Below are 19,351 nucleotides of genomic sequence, written 5' to 3' on the forward strand. Positions count from 1 at the left end.
CTGATCATTTGAATATGTTCAGAGATTGAAATGAGCGTAAGGAGACGCGTGCACAAGAATTCTGGTGGTGATAGTGGTTTCTGGACGTTAAGCTTTTTGAGTTTATCGTTTTTTTTAGACTGTCCCTGATAATTCAGTCGTGAGTCGTTCCCAGTTTCATCACGTTTTGGCGCTTGTTGTCAAACATGGATCTCAAAGCAAATCTCGCAATTCAATTTACCGGGCATTTAATGCCATTGAGTAGCTGTGGCCGTTTCACACCACTCACGTTTGATGGTGCACGACACGTTAAAGACCCCCCCAGCCCACCCCCAGCCTTCCCCTCCCTTTCTCCCCAGTTGTAAGCCCTACAAGTGCCGCTGCCTTTTTGCAGCACATTGCAGACGTAGTGCAGAGGGGCGAGGAAGCACCTGCTTCCAAAGAGGAGGAGAAGAAGGAGGAGAAGGAGAAGGAGAAGGAGGAGGAGGAGGAGAGACGGATCTCACGAGAAGCTCCGGTTGTTGGCACTGACACTTGTGCGTAAACTTGGATTGCGCCGAGAATATGCACGAGTTCTTTTCCTTCATCTGGCGGGGAAATCGGGAGGCGCAAGCCGTCAAAAAGCAGCAGACGAATGGCGTCGTGGTAAATGTTCAAGGATGGTCTTTGAACGCACCTCTCGTTACTTGGCATCGGGGAGATTTTCTGTAGACGACTGCGCCGCAGACAAGTCGGATTAGAAGAGTCCGCGCTCGGAGTGAGGTGCGCGCAACAAGAGGATGCCAGCCAGGCGTGGCCAATGTGAGGAGAATGCGTGGGGAGGATGTATATAATCGAGTCTTTTCCTTCTCATTAGCGCACATATCAAAACGGATGACGAGAGGACTTCATTTAGCCTGCATGGCTCGGACATTTTGACCACTTTAAATGCCTTCGCTTAGTTTAAACCTGACGGTCGTGCACACCATGGCCGAGGTGGGGACTTTGTTCGGAGGGCTCGATTTGGATTTACAAAGTTTCCCCGCGTTTGGGAACGCGCCCCTTCAGCCGGAGTCGCCGCTGGGCTTGAATGAGCGCCTGGGCCAGATCGACGGGGGACTCCAGCGGGGGTCGCCCACCGACTTCGGCCACCTCAAAGGCATCCTGAGGCGGCGGCAGCTCTACTGCAGGACCGGCTTCCAGCTGGAGATATTCCCCAATGGGACCGTGCACGGGACCAGGCAGGACCACAGCAGGTTCGGTACGTAGAGTTCATTCGTGCGAAGTGGCTGAAACGCGCGGTTTTACCTGACCTCTGTCTGGTGTTGGGAGGCACCTGGAGACTTGGCTGTGATGGGTATCTGCTTTGAACACAAATGGAAAAAGCGGGAAGGAGTTTGGGAGCCACTGAGCAAGGCACCAATTTCCTATCCTTGACAGACAGACAGACAGACAGACAGACAGACAGACAGACAAATAGATAGATAGATACCAACATCAAAGAGATCAAAGGATTGAAAGAACTTTAAATCTAGTGCTTCAAAGAAAATGAGTGCTCTTCCATTTCCACATTTCGCTTTGTGCACTTGTGTGTGTGTGTGTGTGTGTGTGTGTACAGGCCAGGGCTATGTTGTATGTCAAGTAGAAAATTATGTATAATAAGTGAAAACAAACGTAAATCAAATGGATATAGCCTACAGCACTTTTTTCTTCAAAGTCACAAATGCTCTGCAAGAAATATTACATAATGGAAAGTGAGACATTGTCAACAACTACATAATTGTCAAAAGACTACGGAAGGGGAATCTCTTGATTTCCCAATCAATCATTTAAAAAGTAAATTGCAGTCTTTTTTTTCATGGTGTCATTATCTGTGGAGGTTAAAAAAGTAACAAGGTTATTTTTGACAAAGCAAACAGAAAGTATTTATCTCCTCTCCAATGTATGGAACTTTAAATTGTACTTGCAGCAACAAAGGTTTTGTGCTTCATTACATCGCACCACTGTTTAAATGGAAATGACGTTACATTCCGGAAACATTAAAGTTATGAATGATCTTAATGTATTCCATAAATTACCAACTTGCTTTCACATGCAAGTGTCGACTACATATTGTGAGTAGGTGAGGCAACAATTAAGTAAATCTCCAACGGTGTCACTCCTGAGCTCTTTACATCCCCAGTGGATACTCGGCCGGCCGTGCGTCACAGTCACCTGGCGTGCAGGGAAAAGCACGGCCCCCTTCAGGACCCCTCTGGGCGCCGGGCGCAGGTGTCTCTCCTCTCCTCTCCTTGGCCACTAATAAGTGCTGTGAGGGTGCGGACGTGTTGCATGCAGGCATGCAGGTGCAGGCTGAAGCTGAATTTGTGGTCGAGTTCCAGTGGAGGCTTCCAAAAAAACAGGACGGTGCTCGTAGAAAGGATGGGTGGTCCTCCTGTTTGTCTCTGGCTCGACTTAAGGTTCAGATGCGAGGCCTTTTGTCAGACATGGCTCTGATTAAAAAGGCACACTGTCAGTGTTTGGCACCCCGGGAGCTCGGGGGAAGACGGGGCCCAGGTGGCCGAACACTGGCCTCTGCCAGCTGGATCCTCTCTGACTGCTAACCTCTGCATCCCAGCATCCAGGCTTTTAATTTGACTGCTTGTTTCAGACCCTTTGAAGTTCACGTGTACGCTTGCACTGGAACTTCCTGTGAGTCAGCAACGGAGGCACACAAGGCTCAGCTTCCTCATAAAAGTCACTGCTAGTTAGGTGAGGAGAAGGTTGGGGCACCAAACATTTCTCGTGTCACTTTTCAAGCATAAGACAAAAATCACTTTGTAAAACATTCAACAAAGTCAGTACCGGTACTATAGTCTTGGCTGTACAGCAAGTGCAAATTTATTCAGATGCCTCAAATATAACTTGTGGGTCACTTTATACATTGCAGAGCCCAATCTTATATGAGTAATGTTTACAATACAGTGGCGGGGTCTCTGCAACTGAATTGTACATACCTGAAATTACAAACGCCATACATTGCAAAACTCACGTCCCGTGGATATCTCAAATGTTCTTTGAGAACTGGCAAAAGTGAATTACAGATATTTGCAACAACTATCCAGTTTAGCTTTCAAAATTAAAAGGGATGATCATCCAGGATGGGAACGATTAGTTCAGTGCTAATAGGAGTTCCAATTAAAGTGATGCTCCAATAGAAACTTCCATTTCGAGACAGTCAACCAATAAACAGACAGTTATGGAAAGCCCTTTGAGCTTTTACCGTATTCCCTATCCATGATATTCAGCAAAAGATCCATTTAGCCTACTAGTAGACATGACCATGACCTTACGAGTAAGACAATTCAGCGCAGATGTAGAAAGGATGCATCTTAATCAGTTATTTGCTTACTGCATGACGATTCTACACACTAGTAGGATAACTACATGTCATCCGTGGGGCAGAACTGTGCACTAGTTGGCATTTGCATGCTACGAGTACAATAAGTAACATCCAGCGCTTTACGATTCGTACTGATGGCACGCTTTTGGCAGTTAAAACTAATGCCACGTAAAGCCCTCAGAGTAGTTTGGATGCTTTTCTGGGTAGTCTGTTGCTGTTGCCACTCTGAAATCGCTCTGCCAAATGCCAACCCCTCTTGTCGGATGCACAGTCATGCCGCTTCACAGTGGTGTTTTTCATCCATCCACTTTTTGATCCGCTTTATCCTCACGAGGGTCCCGGGGCGTGCTGGAGCCTATCCCAGCTGTCTTCGGGCAGTAGGCGGGGGACACCCTGAACCGGTTGGCAGCCAATCGCAGGGCACACGGAGACGAACAACCATCTGCGCCCACACTCACACCTAGGGACAATTTCTAGTGTTCAGTCAGCGTGCCATGCATGTTTTTGGAATGTGGGAGGAAACCGGAGTACCCAAAGAAAACCCACGCAGGCACGAGGAGAACATGCAAACTCCACACAGGAAGGCAGGAGCCAGAATCAAACCCTGCACCTCTGCACTGCGAGGCCGACATGTGTTAGTTTTCCTGTTTTCCTTGTGCCTGCGTTAGTTTTCTTCAGTTAGTCCGGGTTCCTCCCACATTCCAAAAACATGTACTCTACTCAACTGTATTTATAGACCACTTTAAAACAACCACTGTAGGTTCATTGGCCACTTTATATTGTCCCTACTTGTGACTACTGTGAGAGCGAATGGTTGTTCGTCTATGTGTGCCTTGCGATTGGCTGGCGACCAATTCAGGGTGCACCCCACTTAATTTAAATTCCGTCTCTGTTGAGAGCCTGAAATCAGAGGCGTTGGACAATTTTAAGTCACTGTTGCTGAACGATCAGTCAGTTCTCAAAAGTAATTATCGATTCATCTGATTATCAATCGTTGTCGATTAATCAATTAGTCGCTGAACCTTTAATATACACATATGTCATGTAATGTAATATAATGTCACGGTATGTTTTGTAATGATATGTTATATATCATTTCTCCACTTGCTCCTAAGAACTGAAGTGCCCCATGAAACAAAGCAGCTTTAAAAAAAAAAAAAAAAAAGAGAGAGAGCGAAAGAAACCAGTCCAGTCCACTCGTGGATGGCCCAGTAGGGCAGGAAAAGGAAATTAAACACAAACATGTTCCTGCCTTTATAAGTGTATCACAGCTATCCAAGGTGAGACCAGCAGAAAAAGAATAACTTCATCGTCCAAGTGCACAGGCTTCTCTTTCTGGGCGTATACAGTAGAGTGCTTCCTGACCAGCTTGCATGTTTGATCCCAAGGTATCCTGGAGTTCATCAGTCTGGCAGTCGGTCTGGTCAGCATCAGGGGCGTGGACGCCGGACTGTACCTCGGCATGAATGAGAAAGGAGAGCTCTATGGGTCGGTGAGTCAAAACCCCCCATTTCTTTGCATTCCTTGCCCGAAGACTCAAAATAACGCACAATGCTTTGCAACGATATAAGTCAAGGATGCGTCATTATGTAATATTTTATCGATTCAAGGGGAAGTTTGCAGTGTTAAAAGTTTTGGTTTGAACGTAACCTTGCTTTATGTATGAGGTCGGTCCCTTCTCCGCTTCTGTCTGATCGTCTTGTGCCCGGTTCTTGGCAAAGGAGATGAGGCAGTTTTATTTTTGTTTGACAGAAGTAAATATCTTCTGCGAATCGTTTCAGAAGAACTCCCGAAGCTCAAGATTATAGGTCAAAAGTGCACTCTGTGATCTTTTCTTCTCTGAATGTCCTTTCGAGAGTGTTTGCTGGCAAATGCAGATGTCATCATCTGGGTTTCAGACCATTGTCAAGGCTCGTGGGCTGATAGGAAATTGAAGTGAGACAAAACAAGGATGTCTCACACACTCCTCTCGAATCCCCTTGATGCCTCACATCTATGAATGAACCCTCCACAGCAGGTCACAAGGCAGCCTAAAGCTCAGACAATCTTTAGCTTGACACATTTGAGATGGATTCAAACTACTCATTCAAGCTCACAGCAATACAGAAATGTCGATCAAGTATTTCCAAAGTGATTCCAGACCTTCAGAGGTGTATTGTTGGTGAACTTGATGACCTTCAGCGTGAAACATGGAAGCAGCCACTTTGCTTAGTTCTCAAGAATCTCCCGCTCTCCGTCATGCATGCAGAATGTTTTTTATCTCAAGAGAGAGGAAAGAGATGAAGACAAAAAGGGGGCCTGGGAGGGGTGGGGGTCGGAGTATGTGAGGGTTATGTGTATCAGGTGTCCCAAGGCATTACCTGAGGGCCTCTCGGGGCCCAGCTCACCCCACCCCCAAACCACTGCAGCCGGCGTTCCAAACAGAGGCCACCTTTCTACCTTTAAACACGCCCATTGTGTTGAGACGGCAGATATTGTTACTGTGTGCTATCAGAGTCTGCTATCCCGAGGCTTTGACCCTCAGGGGTTGAGGGCCGGGTGATGGTGGATGGTGGGGAGCAGTGATTGGGGAAGGTCGGGGAGCCCAGCTGTACTCCCGACCAACGACACCCAAGTCTAAATGGTGGACATCCCTCTCATAGACCCCAGCTAGTCAAATGTGAGTAGTCATTGTAATGAACCATCTATCCATTTTCAACGCCGCTTATCCTGAAGAGGGTCGTGGGGAGTTGCCGGCTGTGGGGAGCCTATCCCAGCTGACTTCGGGCGGAAGGTGGACTACACCAGTCTGTTGGAGGGCACGTATAGAGACAAACAGCCAGACGCACTGACATGCACATCGTCACTGAGTGCGAAGCGATCTCACGCTGGCCGCACCCAAGTCCGGCCAGTGTACCACGACACCATCAGCGACTTCATTGTAATGAGAACAGTGCGTGACAGTGAACGGCTGAGCTGATTTCAATTCTATTACTAACCAAAACAGCAGCACCTGTCACAATCTGTTTGTCAAGCACCGCCTGCCATGACGGCCGATCACAGCCTGTCCATCGCAGTCGGTTACAACCCCTACAAATTGAGGCTTTGTCGAGGAATCTCTGGTTCTCAGATTGTAAAACATTCATCCATGGCAGACACGACAACGCTGTCCTGTGAATCCCCTCCGCCTTTGACCACAAAGTCAGCCACACCACCTTTGCTCGTTCCTCTGGCTGGTTGCCCAGCCTTCTGCTTTAACGTCTGCCTGGGATTCTGCGAGTTCCCGTTCTGCTCTCTGCGTTTTGGAGGAAGACCACGATTAGGTGTGAGCATCAATGACCTGCTAACTGTGGATTACGGAGCATTACTTGACTTTGGCCCAAAGACAAATTGCCCATCTCCCCTAAGTCTCACACTCTTGATAGTTAAGTTATCTGCTTCATATCACGGCTTTGAAGTGAATTTTCACGGTTGACTTCAAAGTCATAAATTCATTTCCAACTACCAGTATTGCTGTGGTTTGGTGAGCCGCGCTTGGGACCGACGCCAGCCTCGTCTCATCACCTACAGGAAGCTAAACAGCTTCTGAGATGAATTCAAGTCTGGAGCCTTTTTGCAATACTTGCACAGTATTGAAGATTATCTTACGTTCAGTGGAGACAACTTCTTTAGCAACTAAGAGCATTCCTGTAGACTTTCATGTGGTCGCTCCACAATGTTACGAGCGAGCCGGTTTACGCCTGAGCAACTGCACCGCTTAGTAGTTCTGCTCGGTCCGCCTCAGTTCTTGAAGTGTTCCTGTATTTCTCCATCATCTGTTCATTGTCAATCCTACGTAACCTGTTCAGGGTTACAGGGAACTGGAGCCTAATCGAGCTGACTTTAGGCGAAAGGCGTGGTGGACTGTGTGTTGTTCACCAGTCGTGTTGCAGCGCCCATATAGACAAACACCCATGAACACCCACATTCACAATTTAGAGACTTCAATGAACCTAACACGGAAGTTTGGGGAATGTGAGCGGGACCAAGGGTATTTTCTCCATCATAGCCCTTTTTATTTGCTTTTAAACTCCACTTCACTTACTTTACACATCGTAGCATACATGTGACAATTGCTTAATGTCATTTTTTTTTTAAATGCATGTCTACTGATAAAGGTATCAGCGATGATAAGCAATGGGATGCGCATCGAGTTGAGCAAAAATTTCGAGCCGTTATTTAAATGATGCTACTGATAAATTATTTTTTCTTCTTACTTCTTTCTGCCTAATAAAAAGTCCAAAACATGACACACATCAAGTAGGGCAATGAGATACAGTCAACCCATGCTATTTGTGGGAAAGAGGGCCGGACCACGGCCACAGATTATTTAAAATGATCTGCAATCGATGCCCACCCTAAAACAGGTTTGCAGTCACAGCAGCGCATTGTTTGGGCTTGTACTTTTACTTTTGAGGTGCAGTCAAGGACCACCGACAAAAGAGGTCATTTCAAATGCAGACGAAACAAACCTAACAACAACAACAACACGGAAAATTCCACAAGATAGCGCCAAAGAAGACGTTTTATTGTTTGGGCATCAGCGCATAGATATCGCTAACAGAGAAGAGTTTCAGTCAATAACAGAGGATAGGTTCCCTTCCCCAAAAATGGTCATGCAAATGAGCAAATGCCGAACCACAAATAAATATGTGTTGGACGATGATACAAGATTCAATGAAGGATTTTTTTTTGTGTGTGTGCTGTGCGGCATTTGCCCACACAACTGCTGCACCATTTTGCCCCTGAGTAAGGAGACTGGGGTCAAAAGTTAAAGGGGCTCTCCTGTCCCAACGAGTAACCAGACCTTGACGAGCTTGTGATGCGCCGAAGTAAGTGTCTAATAGGACGGTCCGGTCATGTGTCTTCAGCGTTGTGTGTACACAAAACAGTTCTGCTCAGCCTGACAGATCATTCGCTAAATCCCAGCTCCTTTGCAATCGCTTCGATGAGGGCTCCCTTTTTGGGGAGTGGGGGGATTCTCCTCTGCTGGCTGCTCACAGAGCAGAACAAGAAGCAGGCGTTGCATGACTGACTGGTCTTTGGCGGCCGAGGAGCTCGAACCCTTGTGTCTTCCTGTTGCTCTCACAGGCTCAGCCAGCCAGCTCGCTCTCACCCGCTGAACCGGCAGCCATCGCTCACGCTGCGCTGTCAGGACAGCTTTTAGAGACGCTCGCTGTGTGTGTGCTTGTGTGTGTACGCCTGTTAAGCGTTCATGCTGCATTACGGGGAGGGAAATGATCCCCCCCCCCCAGCACGACGAGAGGTCAGCAGGTCTGCAGAGCGAGTGAGGAATGTAAAGTGAAAAGTCATCCCTAATGACTCGCCCTTGTCATAATGAGCACCTGCTTCAATGAGTTTCTGCGGGTTCACTTCGGTGACACGCACACTATATTGCGGGAGGCCATGGGGAACTGCCTCGTCGCATATGTGCTTAAACATTCTTTCAAGCTCCATTTACAAAGTGTATGCAGAAAAGTGGTGAAGATGGCACGACTGTCTGTGTCCTATGTGTTGTGTTGTGTTATTTTTGTTATTTTGACTTCAAAATGGCGCCGCGAGAGTGGCTGCCTTTGCAGCAGCTCCTATATTTTGTTGTTCTACTTTTTCCTTTCATGACTTTGCTGCTGTGAATTGGGAATTTCTCCATTGCGAGACGATTAAAGGTTTTTCTTATCTTAAACCGGCATGGCCGATTGTAAGTTAAGTTGGGTGTGCAGATCATGAGCAGCCAAAAGACATTGAGAGGACTTTGCGGCATTCACGGGCTGTGAATCTTTAGCCACCTCTAATGCCACTATCACTACATACTGGATGTCCATATACTACACAACAATTCAATAAAACACCACACAACGGAATCATGGACATCATCTGGTACAATTCATAATCAATAGAGGAAACCCCACCTCGCTGCCCATCTTCAAAACCCTCCTCGAAACTCACTTGTATTCTTTGGCATTCGACTCAGCATGACTTAGATTTGTTCTTGGTTTTACTGTTTGGTGCTTTCTACCGCCTTTATTACCGATTTGTCTTACTGTTTATTGTGCATGTTAAATTGCTCCATGTACAGCACTTTGTATGCAGCGATGGCTGTTTGAAAGTGCTCTATAAATACAGTTGACTTGACTTGACTTGACTTGACTATGTTCCAGACCACCCCCGCGAAAAGTGAAATCCATGACATAGAAATACCCTGTTTGAGGACTCCCTCGTACATCCTTAAGCGTGTTGTTGTTGCATTAACGGCTCTTATTTTTTAAGGTCTTCAAACACATTTTTAAATAATACAAACAAAAACATAAAATGTACAGGTCCCTGCATTTTCCACACTATAAGGCGCATCTAAAAACATTCAGTTTTCTCAAAAGCTGACAGTGCGCCTTATGTTCGGATCAATATTCTGATTTCCTGGACGTAGTATTTTAAATGTTCAGTAAAGCGCTTTGTTACAGCTGCAGCGGTTGTGAAAGCTCTACGTCAATAAAGCTGTATTGTATTGTATTCTCTTTAGCGTAGCTTCATCTAGTGGATGCATAATGTAGCCGCAGCCACTGTTTTAGCTTCATTCTATGCACCTTGTAGTCCAATGTACCCTCTATATCAGGGGTGTCAAACTCATTTCATATTGTGGGCCGCATACGGCCTCGGTCGATGTCAAGTGGGCCAGACCATTAAAATTATACCATACTCTGCTATAAATAACCAAAATATGTCTTTCCTTTGTTTTGATATAGCGACGCACAAGTACATGAGGAAAATGTTGAAATGTACCTACATTTCATTTACCTAACATTTCATAAAACACCTTAGATTTCCTTCGACAAATGTGCAATTTAATTTTATCATTCACTTATATGCAGTGCAACTGATCCCACTGATTGTACAAAGGCACAAAACTTGAACAGTTAGTATTTAAAATATAGTCATGCATTTTAAGATTAAACAAGATTTATAAAGAAAGGATTTTTTAAAACCATTTACACATGTGCATATGAAATCTAAATGTAACCCCCACCTACACTTTACAAACGAAAGAGAAAACAATGACTAGCGGTTAATACATGAATTGCATCTTAATAAAAATATTCATTTTGTGTCTTTTATGCTTTTTTTTCATTTTTAAATTATCCCGCGGGCCTGATCGAACCCCCTCGGGGGCCGGTTCCGGCCCGCGGGCCGTATGTTTGACACCCCTGCTCTATATGAAAACAGTTTTAAAATAGGCCATTCATTGAAGGTGCGACTTATACTCCGAAGCGCCTTACGGTGTGGAAAATATGGTAAAAGGGAGCAATCACAATAGATGAGACAAACATATTGTACAGCGTTACAGTGTACCGATGTGTGTTTACAAAACACATCCTATTTTTTCCACATGAACAAATGTGTCATCTCCTAATATGAACCAATAATTTCGCCCAAAGATCAAAATTTTAATATGGATCTACAACCGTCACTTTCTGTACACATAAAAAGCAGGATTACACAGGATTTAACGTTGAAAATTGTTCAGCACAAACTTGGCTGAGCTTGAAAAACTGTTGGCCTTACTTCCTACTTTTAGTCTTCCTTCAAATTTACACAGAGTATAACAATACAATGTTGTCATCTTGGGGCCAACAGTGAAATTACAACATAATTCAATGCAGGGAGAATAAAATAAGAGATGTGACAGTGCAAGAAATATGCAAAAAGGCAGGACTGAGAACCCGAAAACGGCGATGGAAGGCGTGGGGGTGATGAGCGTTACTTGAATTGTTCAACACCATGACAAAAAAAAAAAGAAAAGAAAATTCACTGATACACAACGTACTCAACAGAGCTACCGGTTTTAAAATGTATTGATGAGTGTACATCCCTACTGACATAGGATGAATAGTCACATCTAGCTTCCTTGAAAAAAGAAATCAGAGGACATTATTGATGGCCAGTTGGCTATTTGAAATGTGATCGTTTGGAGAAAAAATCTGCGCACTGTAGTAACCGTGAACCGTCCGATTGTGAATACAGTTCAAGTTACATGGACCAGCACTACTGATTCCAAAGGCTCCAGGCAGATTAAACTGACATGGCAACACATAACGGGGGGAATCTGACTAGACTAAAAATCTACCATCCACACACACATACGGAAAACGCTACAGTCAAGAGAAACATTGCGTCTTTTTGACTTTCACTCGAAGTCAGCTGGGATAAGCTACGGCCGCTACACCTCCCTATTGAAATCACTGATGATGACAAACCGAGCCCATGGAGAGCAAAAATATCCTCTAACTCCTCATTTGGTTGAGGGGCTGCAACTGTCTGAAATGTGAATTATTAACACCGACAGCTTTGAAGTGGAAGAGCAAAGATCATGAGCATTTGTCTCAATCAGTTGTGTACTGTGAGTTGCAACTTCAAAACATCAATGAAAATGGATAAAAACTGTGTTTCTTTTGGTGGTGTGCCCAATATTACTTCCACCCACCCATCCATTTTCTGCAGCGCTTGTCTTCTTTCGGGCCGCGGCTTAGATTGAGTCCATCCAGTACGATGGACTGTTTGCAACCAAATAAATCGTAAACCTATGCAGACACAGACAAAAACGGTCCAAAATCAGTGTTCCAGTTCAGCAGCTGCGTTATTCAGTGGCTGCGGTTGAAGGCCGATGAAGTCATAAATCCATGCAAAGCTTCCCCCATTGAATGTTGAAATTCAGTCACAAGAGGTTGCTTTTTTTTTTTTGAAGGAGGCAATGCGACTGTGATTTCCCGGCCCTTCCTTGCAAAATAGCCCTGTAAGTTCCCAGACAGTTGCAACCAATTGCAAACTTAAGATATGTTCGTATTGCCCAAATTTGTAAAGGTTCTGAAATGATGGACTATATCTGCAGGAAAGTGGACTGAAAAGTGATTGTATGACGTGAGAAATTATGTCAGGACATTGCCCAAAAAAATCATCCAATCTTTGAACTGCTAGGTTAAAACTAACGCACATTGGGTGAAATGGCAAACCCAGCATTTGGTCCAAAAGGGACCCAGTCAATGCTGTGTTTTTCATACCAGGGGAGGAAAAACTATCCATGCTGATGAGACAGTTGTACCCTGACTTACAAATGGCCCAATGTGAGTCTTTCGGAGTGAAGCCGCCACTCGACGATTTTTTTTGTCTTTTGAGTTGCAAGGAACAATTACATTTACAAGCACAAGATGGTGGCAGTGAACTTCATAAGAAGCAACCGTTTGGCAGATAGTGAACAATTCATTATTCTAACACGTAATGGAAAATACCATAGAAGGCAAATTATTCTAACTCGGGTCGAACTTTTTAAGCAACTGATGTCCAAACACAAATGTTCACAGACATATTCTTTTTCTTTCACGCAAAACAACTAATCTTACTGCAGCTAATTTGTGATTGTCTTCTTCTTGAAGGCATAACATCTTATGCATATATGGCACTGCCCTCTGGTGGCCAAGGTGCATTCACCAGCCAGAAGGAACTGCATCATGATTGAACAAAATCATGACACACAAACTGTTCAATTGTTCACGTTCTATTTCATTATTTTGTCACTGTATGTTTAAATTACAGTACAATGAAGCAATATATATATATCCATCCATCCATTTTCCGAACCGCTTGATCCTCACTAGGGTCGCGGGGGGTGCTGGAGCCTATCCCAGCCATCTCCGGGCAGTAGGCGGGGGACACCCTGAATCAGTTGCCAGCCAATCGCAGGGCACACAGAGACGAATAACCATCCACGCCCACACTCACACCTAGGGACAATTTAGAGCGTCCAATCAGCCTGACATGCATGTTTTTGGAATGTGGGAGGAAACCGGAGCACCCGGAGAAAACCCACGCAGGCCCGGGGAGAACATGCACACTCCACACAGGGAGGCCGGAGCTGGAATCGAACCCGGTACCTCTGCACTGTGAAGCCGACGTGCTAACCACTGGACTACCGGGCCGCCCATATATATATATATATATATATATATATACGATTTATGTTTACGCCACACTTGTTTGCTAGAATTTTATCAAGTTGTCGCAGTAAATGCTTAAAAGTGTTTTGGTAAGTTAATAACTCAAATTGAAGTACATAAATTAACTGTCTGTCATTAATTCATGCTTCATTTGCATTTTAACATAAGCCTAACCTATAGCACCAAAGGTTTTATGTATATGTTTGTGATATTTTTTATTTGTAATACAGGACACTAAATTGTTTTGTTTTGTTAAAAGTACATGGGAAGATTACTTTGAAAAAAAATTCATACTAACGCTTTAGGTGGCAGAATTTTTTTCAATAAAAAAAGTCCGTTTTGATATCACGATTTCAAAAGGTTGTAGCTGGAAAATGGTTTGAGATAAATGCACACTGTCAAAGTTGCTTGGTCCAATTTTGCTCCTTTGGCGCTCAAAGGGTTGAATCGCATCTGCAATATTGAGGGGAAAGAACGATCATCATTACATGATTGTTTTCAAAATCGTGAAGCCCTACCAACTACTGGTCTGGCTTGTAAATTACAACATTTCCAGTCAAGTCCACGTGCACATGGGAATAAGGAAAGACTCTCTCATGTAGACGGACCCTAATGTGTCATTTTTTCCCCTCTCCTCGCAGAGGAAGCTGACGGCGGAGTGCGTGTTCAGGGAGCAGTTTGAGGAGAACTGGTACAACACGTACGCGTCCACACTCTACAAGCACAACGACACGGCGCGCTTCTACTACGTGGCCTTGAACAAAGACGGCTCGCCCAGGGAGGGCAGCAGGACTAAAAAGCACCAGAAACTCACACACTTCTTACCGCGACCCGTGGAGATCGAGAAAATCCCTCAGGCCTACCGGGACCTCTTCCAGTACAGGTGACCGCAGCTAGGACGTGCGGTCCCGCTTCCAAGACGACATGGCCACAGGGGGTTGTTTGCTACAAAACTGTTTACCCTGCGCTGAGGTCACCGCCTCGGCTCGCTTCCAAGAGCACTGTTATAAACATCTTTGCGTGTTCCTTGATGTCGCTTCATTGCATCTGCGGCCGACCAAGCCGGCAAGAGAGGACGCTCCGGTCGGGCGCTATAACCACTTTTCCTAGAGATCAATTAGCACTACGCTGGCGCGGAACCAACAGACGGTGTGGCCTTTTGAGGCGCGCCTCACGCGATGGGAAAGGAAGCACTCGAGCTAACGGAAGAGGAGGCACTTTCCCACATAGACCGAGAGAAAGGAAGGACAGGAAGAAGGCTCAAATGAACATTCCTGTGACGCGTTCCAAATGGTCACAGACTGTAGCGAGAAGAGAATGTCCCGCGCTGGGCAGAGAACACGACAAATGTGGTCTTCATCCAAGAGCACTTACTGAACCACCAGGACGGAGGGTAGTATGGACGGCCCTTTGAGCGTTTATTCCATAGCAGCACCAGTTGCATGCAGTTGGCAAGTAGTGCAGTTTTGCCTTGCTAGTCACATGTCGTACTAGTAGGTGTCCTTTAAGCCTATGAGCACGTGAACCTCAAACTGGATATCAAGGATGTCATATAAATCCTCCAAAATGTTTTTCCTCACTAGTAAGACAATTCGGCTCACTGGTAAAGTGACTGCGTCATACGAGTAATGTTTTCTTCCACCATTGCCTTCCAGTAAAGGAATGACGACTGATGTATCGGTAGCACAACTGCAAGTGAAGCAACTCGTACAAACTGGTAGAATGTCATCCCGTCAGTAGTGGTACAAGTACCGGCGCATATTGTCATTGAGTGCAAACTTTTGCCTCACTAACACGCAGATGTCGAACGAGTACACCAAAGTTGTCCTACTCCTGAGTGACGAATCAAATTCATGCTGAAACGGTTTTCCATCAAGCAATATTGTTACGATCCAGTTTAAGGGCCACATACTAGTACACCCTTTGTCCTCATTAAGTGGATCGACTGTCTTACCAGTGCACGGTTTTTGTTTTTCCAACCACTCCCTTCCACTGTTGGATGACATTTGTGCGCTCTAATAGGACAACTTTGGCAGACTAGTCGGACATACGACTTGCTAGTGGGCATTTTGGTATCATTAGTAGGTGTCTACTCAGCTGAATCAATTTCCTCGTGAGAACAAGGATCAGACTAGTACATGAACCTCACTCGCTGCCTTCCATTATAGGAAGGATGAGTTTGACATCCTGGAAGGGCAACGCCATGATACTATATTGAGGCAAAACTGTACACAGTTGACATTTGTGCACAGTATCACTAGTGACACGGTACATGTTAACCAGTGCAATTGTGCAATGTCAAAATTTGGTACTCAAAGCACACGGTTGTCAAGTGCACATTTTTGCCTCACCGGTCACATGGAGTTGTCCTACTAGTGCGCAATTAATCAAATCAATACCCAAACAGATTTCCTGTGGTGTAGCTGTATTTATTCAATATCCTTATAATCCATCTTAAGTGCCACGTACGAGTACACTCGTTGTCCTCACTATTAGGACACATTAGCGCACTAATAGAACAATGTTTTTTTTTCCACCACTGGATGACATTTTCTGCTCTCTACTAAGACAACTTTGATATGCTAAAGGGGACTAGTGAAGCAAAATGTTGGTGCTACGAGATGGGTCCAGGAGGTTACTAGTGTGTAAAATATACCTGCTAGTTGGGTCGAGCAGTGTTACTATTAGTTTATCATTTAGATTTAACTGCTGACCAGTATGCCAGCAGACATGGGAGGAAAAAAAAGTCATTCTACGAGTGTGTTGAATTGTCTTACTAGTACATTGAGATGGATCTCAAGGATATGGAATAAAAGCTAAAAGGGCTTTCCATAAGCTTGGAATAATCGGTGTGATCAATGCGGAACAGAAGAACCAGCGATTGACGTGTGATGTTCAGTGTGTCAGGAACACTATTCAAAAGGCAAGCAGCCGAGGGGTACATATGGGCGATCCTATTTATGAGATGTAAAATATATTTATTTTCGACATATAAAGTATAAATATAAATCTATATATTTATTTATTGTAAAGACTCTATTTTGCCATGAACTTGAAATTATCGCGACCGTAGATTCTACTGAAATTACACCAATAAAGCATTTTTAGAAAATAATAATAAATGATAAAGATTTGCAGTTAATATGACAATAAAATTGTCCTGCTATGTGACATATGCTCGTGAGACTGTTTGTGTCTGGACCCAAATTTGATGTACCGATTAAAAACATGTAGATTGTACTTGAGCTTGTCACTGTGTCTCAGTCATCATGAAAATGCTGCAGATTAATGCAGCACTAAGGCCTCTGTTTTTGTAATCAGCATAAATCCTGCGCAGTGTGTGGCGTATCACTGCATGGAGGCGTGTTGGACCCCATGTCAATTATTAAGATTATTGTAGCTAACACAACCAAAGTCAAAATTGGGAATTGTAAATTACTAGAGTACAAAATACCTTTTGTGACCTTCTTCGTCAGGAGTACTCCAAATGAAATTTAAAAACAAAAGTGAAAATAAAAACGACCTGTAATGTCGCGCATTCAATTCTCGACATGGACCACCGCTCCATTGCTGTGCTGCCCAGTTGGATGATTTAAAACACATAATACAATGATTCAGAGGGTTAAAATGAACAGCGTGTCACATATTTATGAATTAATGACGTCACTTCTACTTTGCACAGACGTAAGGTTTAGTTTAACTTTCTGCCGCCCTATTGTCACTCCGCCAGGTGCATTTCCAAAACATCCTGCCCAGCCCGACGGAGACCGGTCCGCCAAATTGGCAAACACGAGTAGAGCCTTGTGCTGAAAATGAGGATCCAGTGGCGTTGGCGCTGGTTATGAAAATAGAGCCCTCTTTCAGTTTCAATTACCATTTCAGTCGACCACGAAGGAAACATCATCAGTTATTTGCTAGGTTAAGCATCATCAACTTTATATTTTCACAGTCACCATGTGTTAGACTTATTTAGGATAACTCGGTGCAGTGAAATGTCAAACATTACCTTCAAACATGACGTCCATAATCTGACTTTGTGCCTTGAAATGATGAAATGCTCCTTTTGATTGTGTTGTGAGTCATCGCTTTTTCTCAAATCCAAATCAAGAAGGCGGCTGGTTGCAGAGCAGCCAAGAGTTAAAAACATGACGGAATTCATTCAGTAATACATAAACTTGAAATACAAGTTTTCATTGGTCGCTTAGATATGAAGTGTTTACATACACAAAAGAGGGGATGAATAGAGACATTCACGTCTTATTAAAAAGTCTTTCACTCATCCTCTGCTCCCGAATCACGATACAGAGATTACTGTTGCACGATTACAACACGGCGGATCAATGTCAGCTAGTATACCTTCTATGATAAATGTTGAACTATTGAATCAATTCTAACATTGTTGTTTTAAAATCAGTGTGTTTTACAAAATAATCCAACCCCCCTGCCCCCCCCCCTTTTTTTTTGTCCAGCCATCAACAGACAAGAACGGGTTCGTATCATTCTGGCTCGCGTTGCTCTCTTGTCATGGATAAACAGACTTACAGTCGTTTTAACAATAATTTTGTACTGACTTAGGCTACCAAAAAAGTACCAAACTATTGGATTGGATGTTTATAGGCCACGAAAAAAAAGGACTTTGGTGTAACGGACAATCGGCTCTAACGGAGGACCCCTTCCACCAATTAGTCTGTTCAATGGAGGTTCCACCATACATACAAAAGAACACCTACCATCCACACAAAGTGTAAAGGAATTTCAGTCGGTCTTACTTGATCTGAAAAGTTTCGGGTCCACGTCGCAAACGATAAACAAGTGTCTTCCCGTCTGACAGACGACGGGAATGTTGTATAAAAAGAATTTGCGGCAGATCTAGTTTCGCAGAAGAGAACACGTTGACTCCCAGGCCAATTTGCCCCCATAAAGCCTTCAGCAAGTTAAGTGCACAAGCCCCGCTGGCTCAACAGTACACTCTTAGTCAGCCTTATCCACCGTACTAAATCAGATTCCTCATGCAACTGGATCCAAACTCATAATTGGCTTTACACATCAGTGTGGATTTGGGTAGTGATCGGCTGTTGGGTTGTGGGGGGGCCCACAGACTCAACTTGAGTGTCGTCTACACACAATGGACAGAAACAGCTGCCGGCTGCCCGGTCCAGCAGCGGGGATGTGCCGAGAAAACTGCAGCGCCGTTCGTCTGGGGGGGACGGGATCAACATCTGCAATAGTTGTAATGCTCCTCCACTGGCAGATATCTGTGAGTGGCGAGGCGAGAGCATGATCAACCCCCGCCCAACTCCTGCCCCAGGAGGGGAGGAGAGGAGATGGAAAAGTCAAAGACGTGAAGGGGAAAAACCCTGGCAGGCACAGAAATGAAAACAATACATGGTGAAGGGAAAAGAGATGAAAGAAAAGAAGGGATGGGAGTGGTGAACTTGTTCACCTAAAAGACAACTAACCAGAAGCTCGAAATCCAAATTAAGGTCAAGCACGGCAAAATCTGCTAAAGGCTGCATTTATTTATATTGCTGTTGTTAAATTGAAGGAATCTAAATACTCACATTATACTGTAAATGCATTGAATATATCCTGTACATGTATATATATATATATATAGAGAGAGAGAGAGAGAGAGAGAAGAAATAAATCGTACATTCAATACGTCTAAGGTTCTAACATTTATTTCTTTATATTTCAGATAACCCAGAGAATGCATTTGAATAAAGAGCAATAGGGTATGATTTGATATGGTGGGGTTCAGTTTGAGAGGGTATGATGGACTGAGTTTCTTGTTGTTTAACATTTCTTGTCTGGAGTGAATGTGGCACTTCAAAGATTCCTCTCTCCAATTCAATGTGTATCTTGATAGATTTTAAAGTGGAACGATAGGGTTCAGAGTTGGTTTTAACTCAGGGAAATCACTTTTTTGTATTTTTGTTGTCGTTGTCCTGTATGAAAAATGCTATCTAAGTGAGGGTTGATTGATCATTGGGAAAACATGCAAACTTCA

At 44.3% G+C, this 19,351-nt stretch overlaps 1 protein-coding gene across 1 annotated transcript; it reads left to right on the forward strand.

The window, feature by feature from the left end:
- Positions 1-490: 490 nt before the first annotated feature.
- Positions 491-16,581, forward strand: fgf16 (fibroblast growth factor 16). Its single transcript, XM_086105663.1, has 3 exons — positions 491-1,219; positions 4,729-4,832; positions 13,983-16,581. The coding sequence occupies exons 1-3, from the start codon at positions 907-909 to the stop codon at positions 14,226-14,228; spliced, it is 663 nt and encodes a 220-aa protein (XP_085961789.1). The 5' UTR covers positions 491-906; the 3' UTR covers positions 14,229-16,581.
- The last annotated feature ends 2,770 nt before the right edge of the window (positions 16,582-19,351 follow it).

The sequence above is a fragment of the Hippocampus guttulatus genome, chromosome 2 (genome assembly GCF_054856545.1).
Source record: "Hippocampus guttulatus isolate MCC_2025c chromosome 2, RoL_Hgut_1.0, whole genome shotgun sequence".
Classification (NCBI taxonomy): domain Eukaryota; kingdom Metazoa; phylum Chordata; class Actinopteri; order Syngnathiformes; family Syngnathidae; genus Hippocampus; species Hippocampus guttulatus.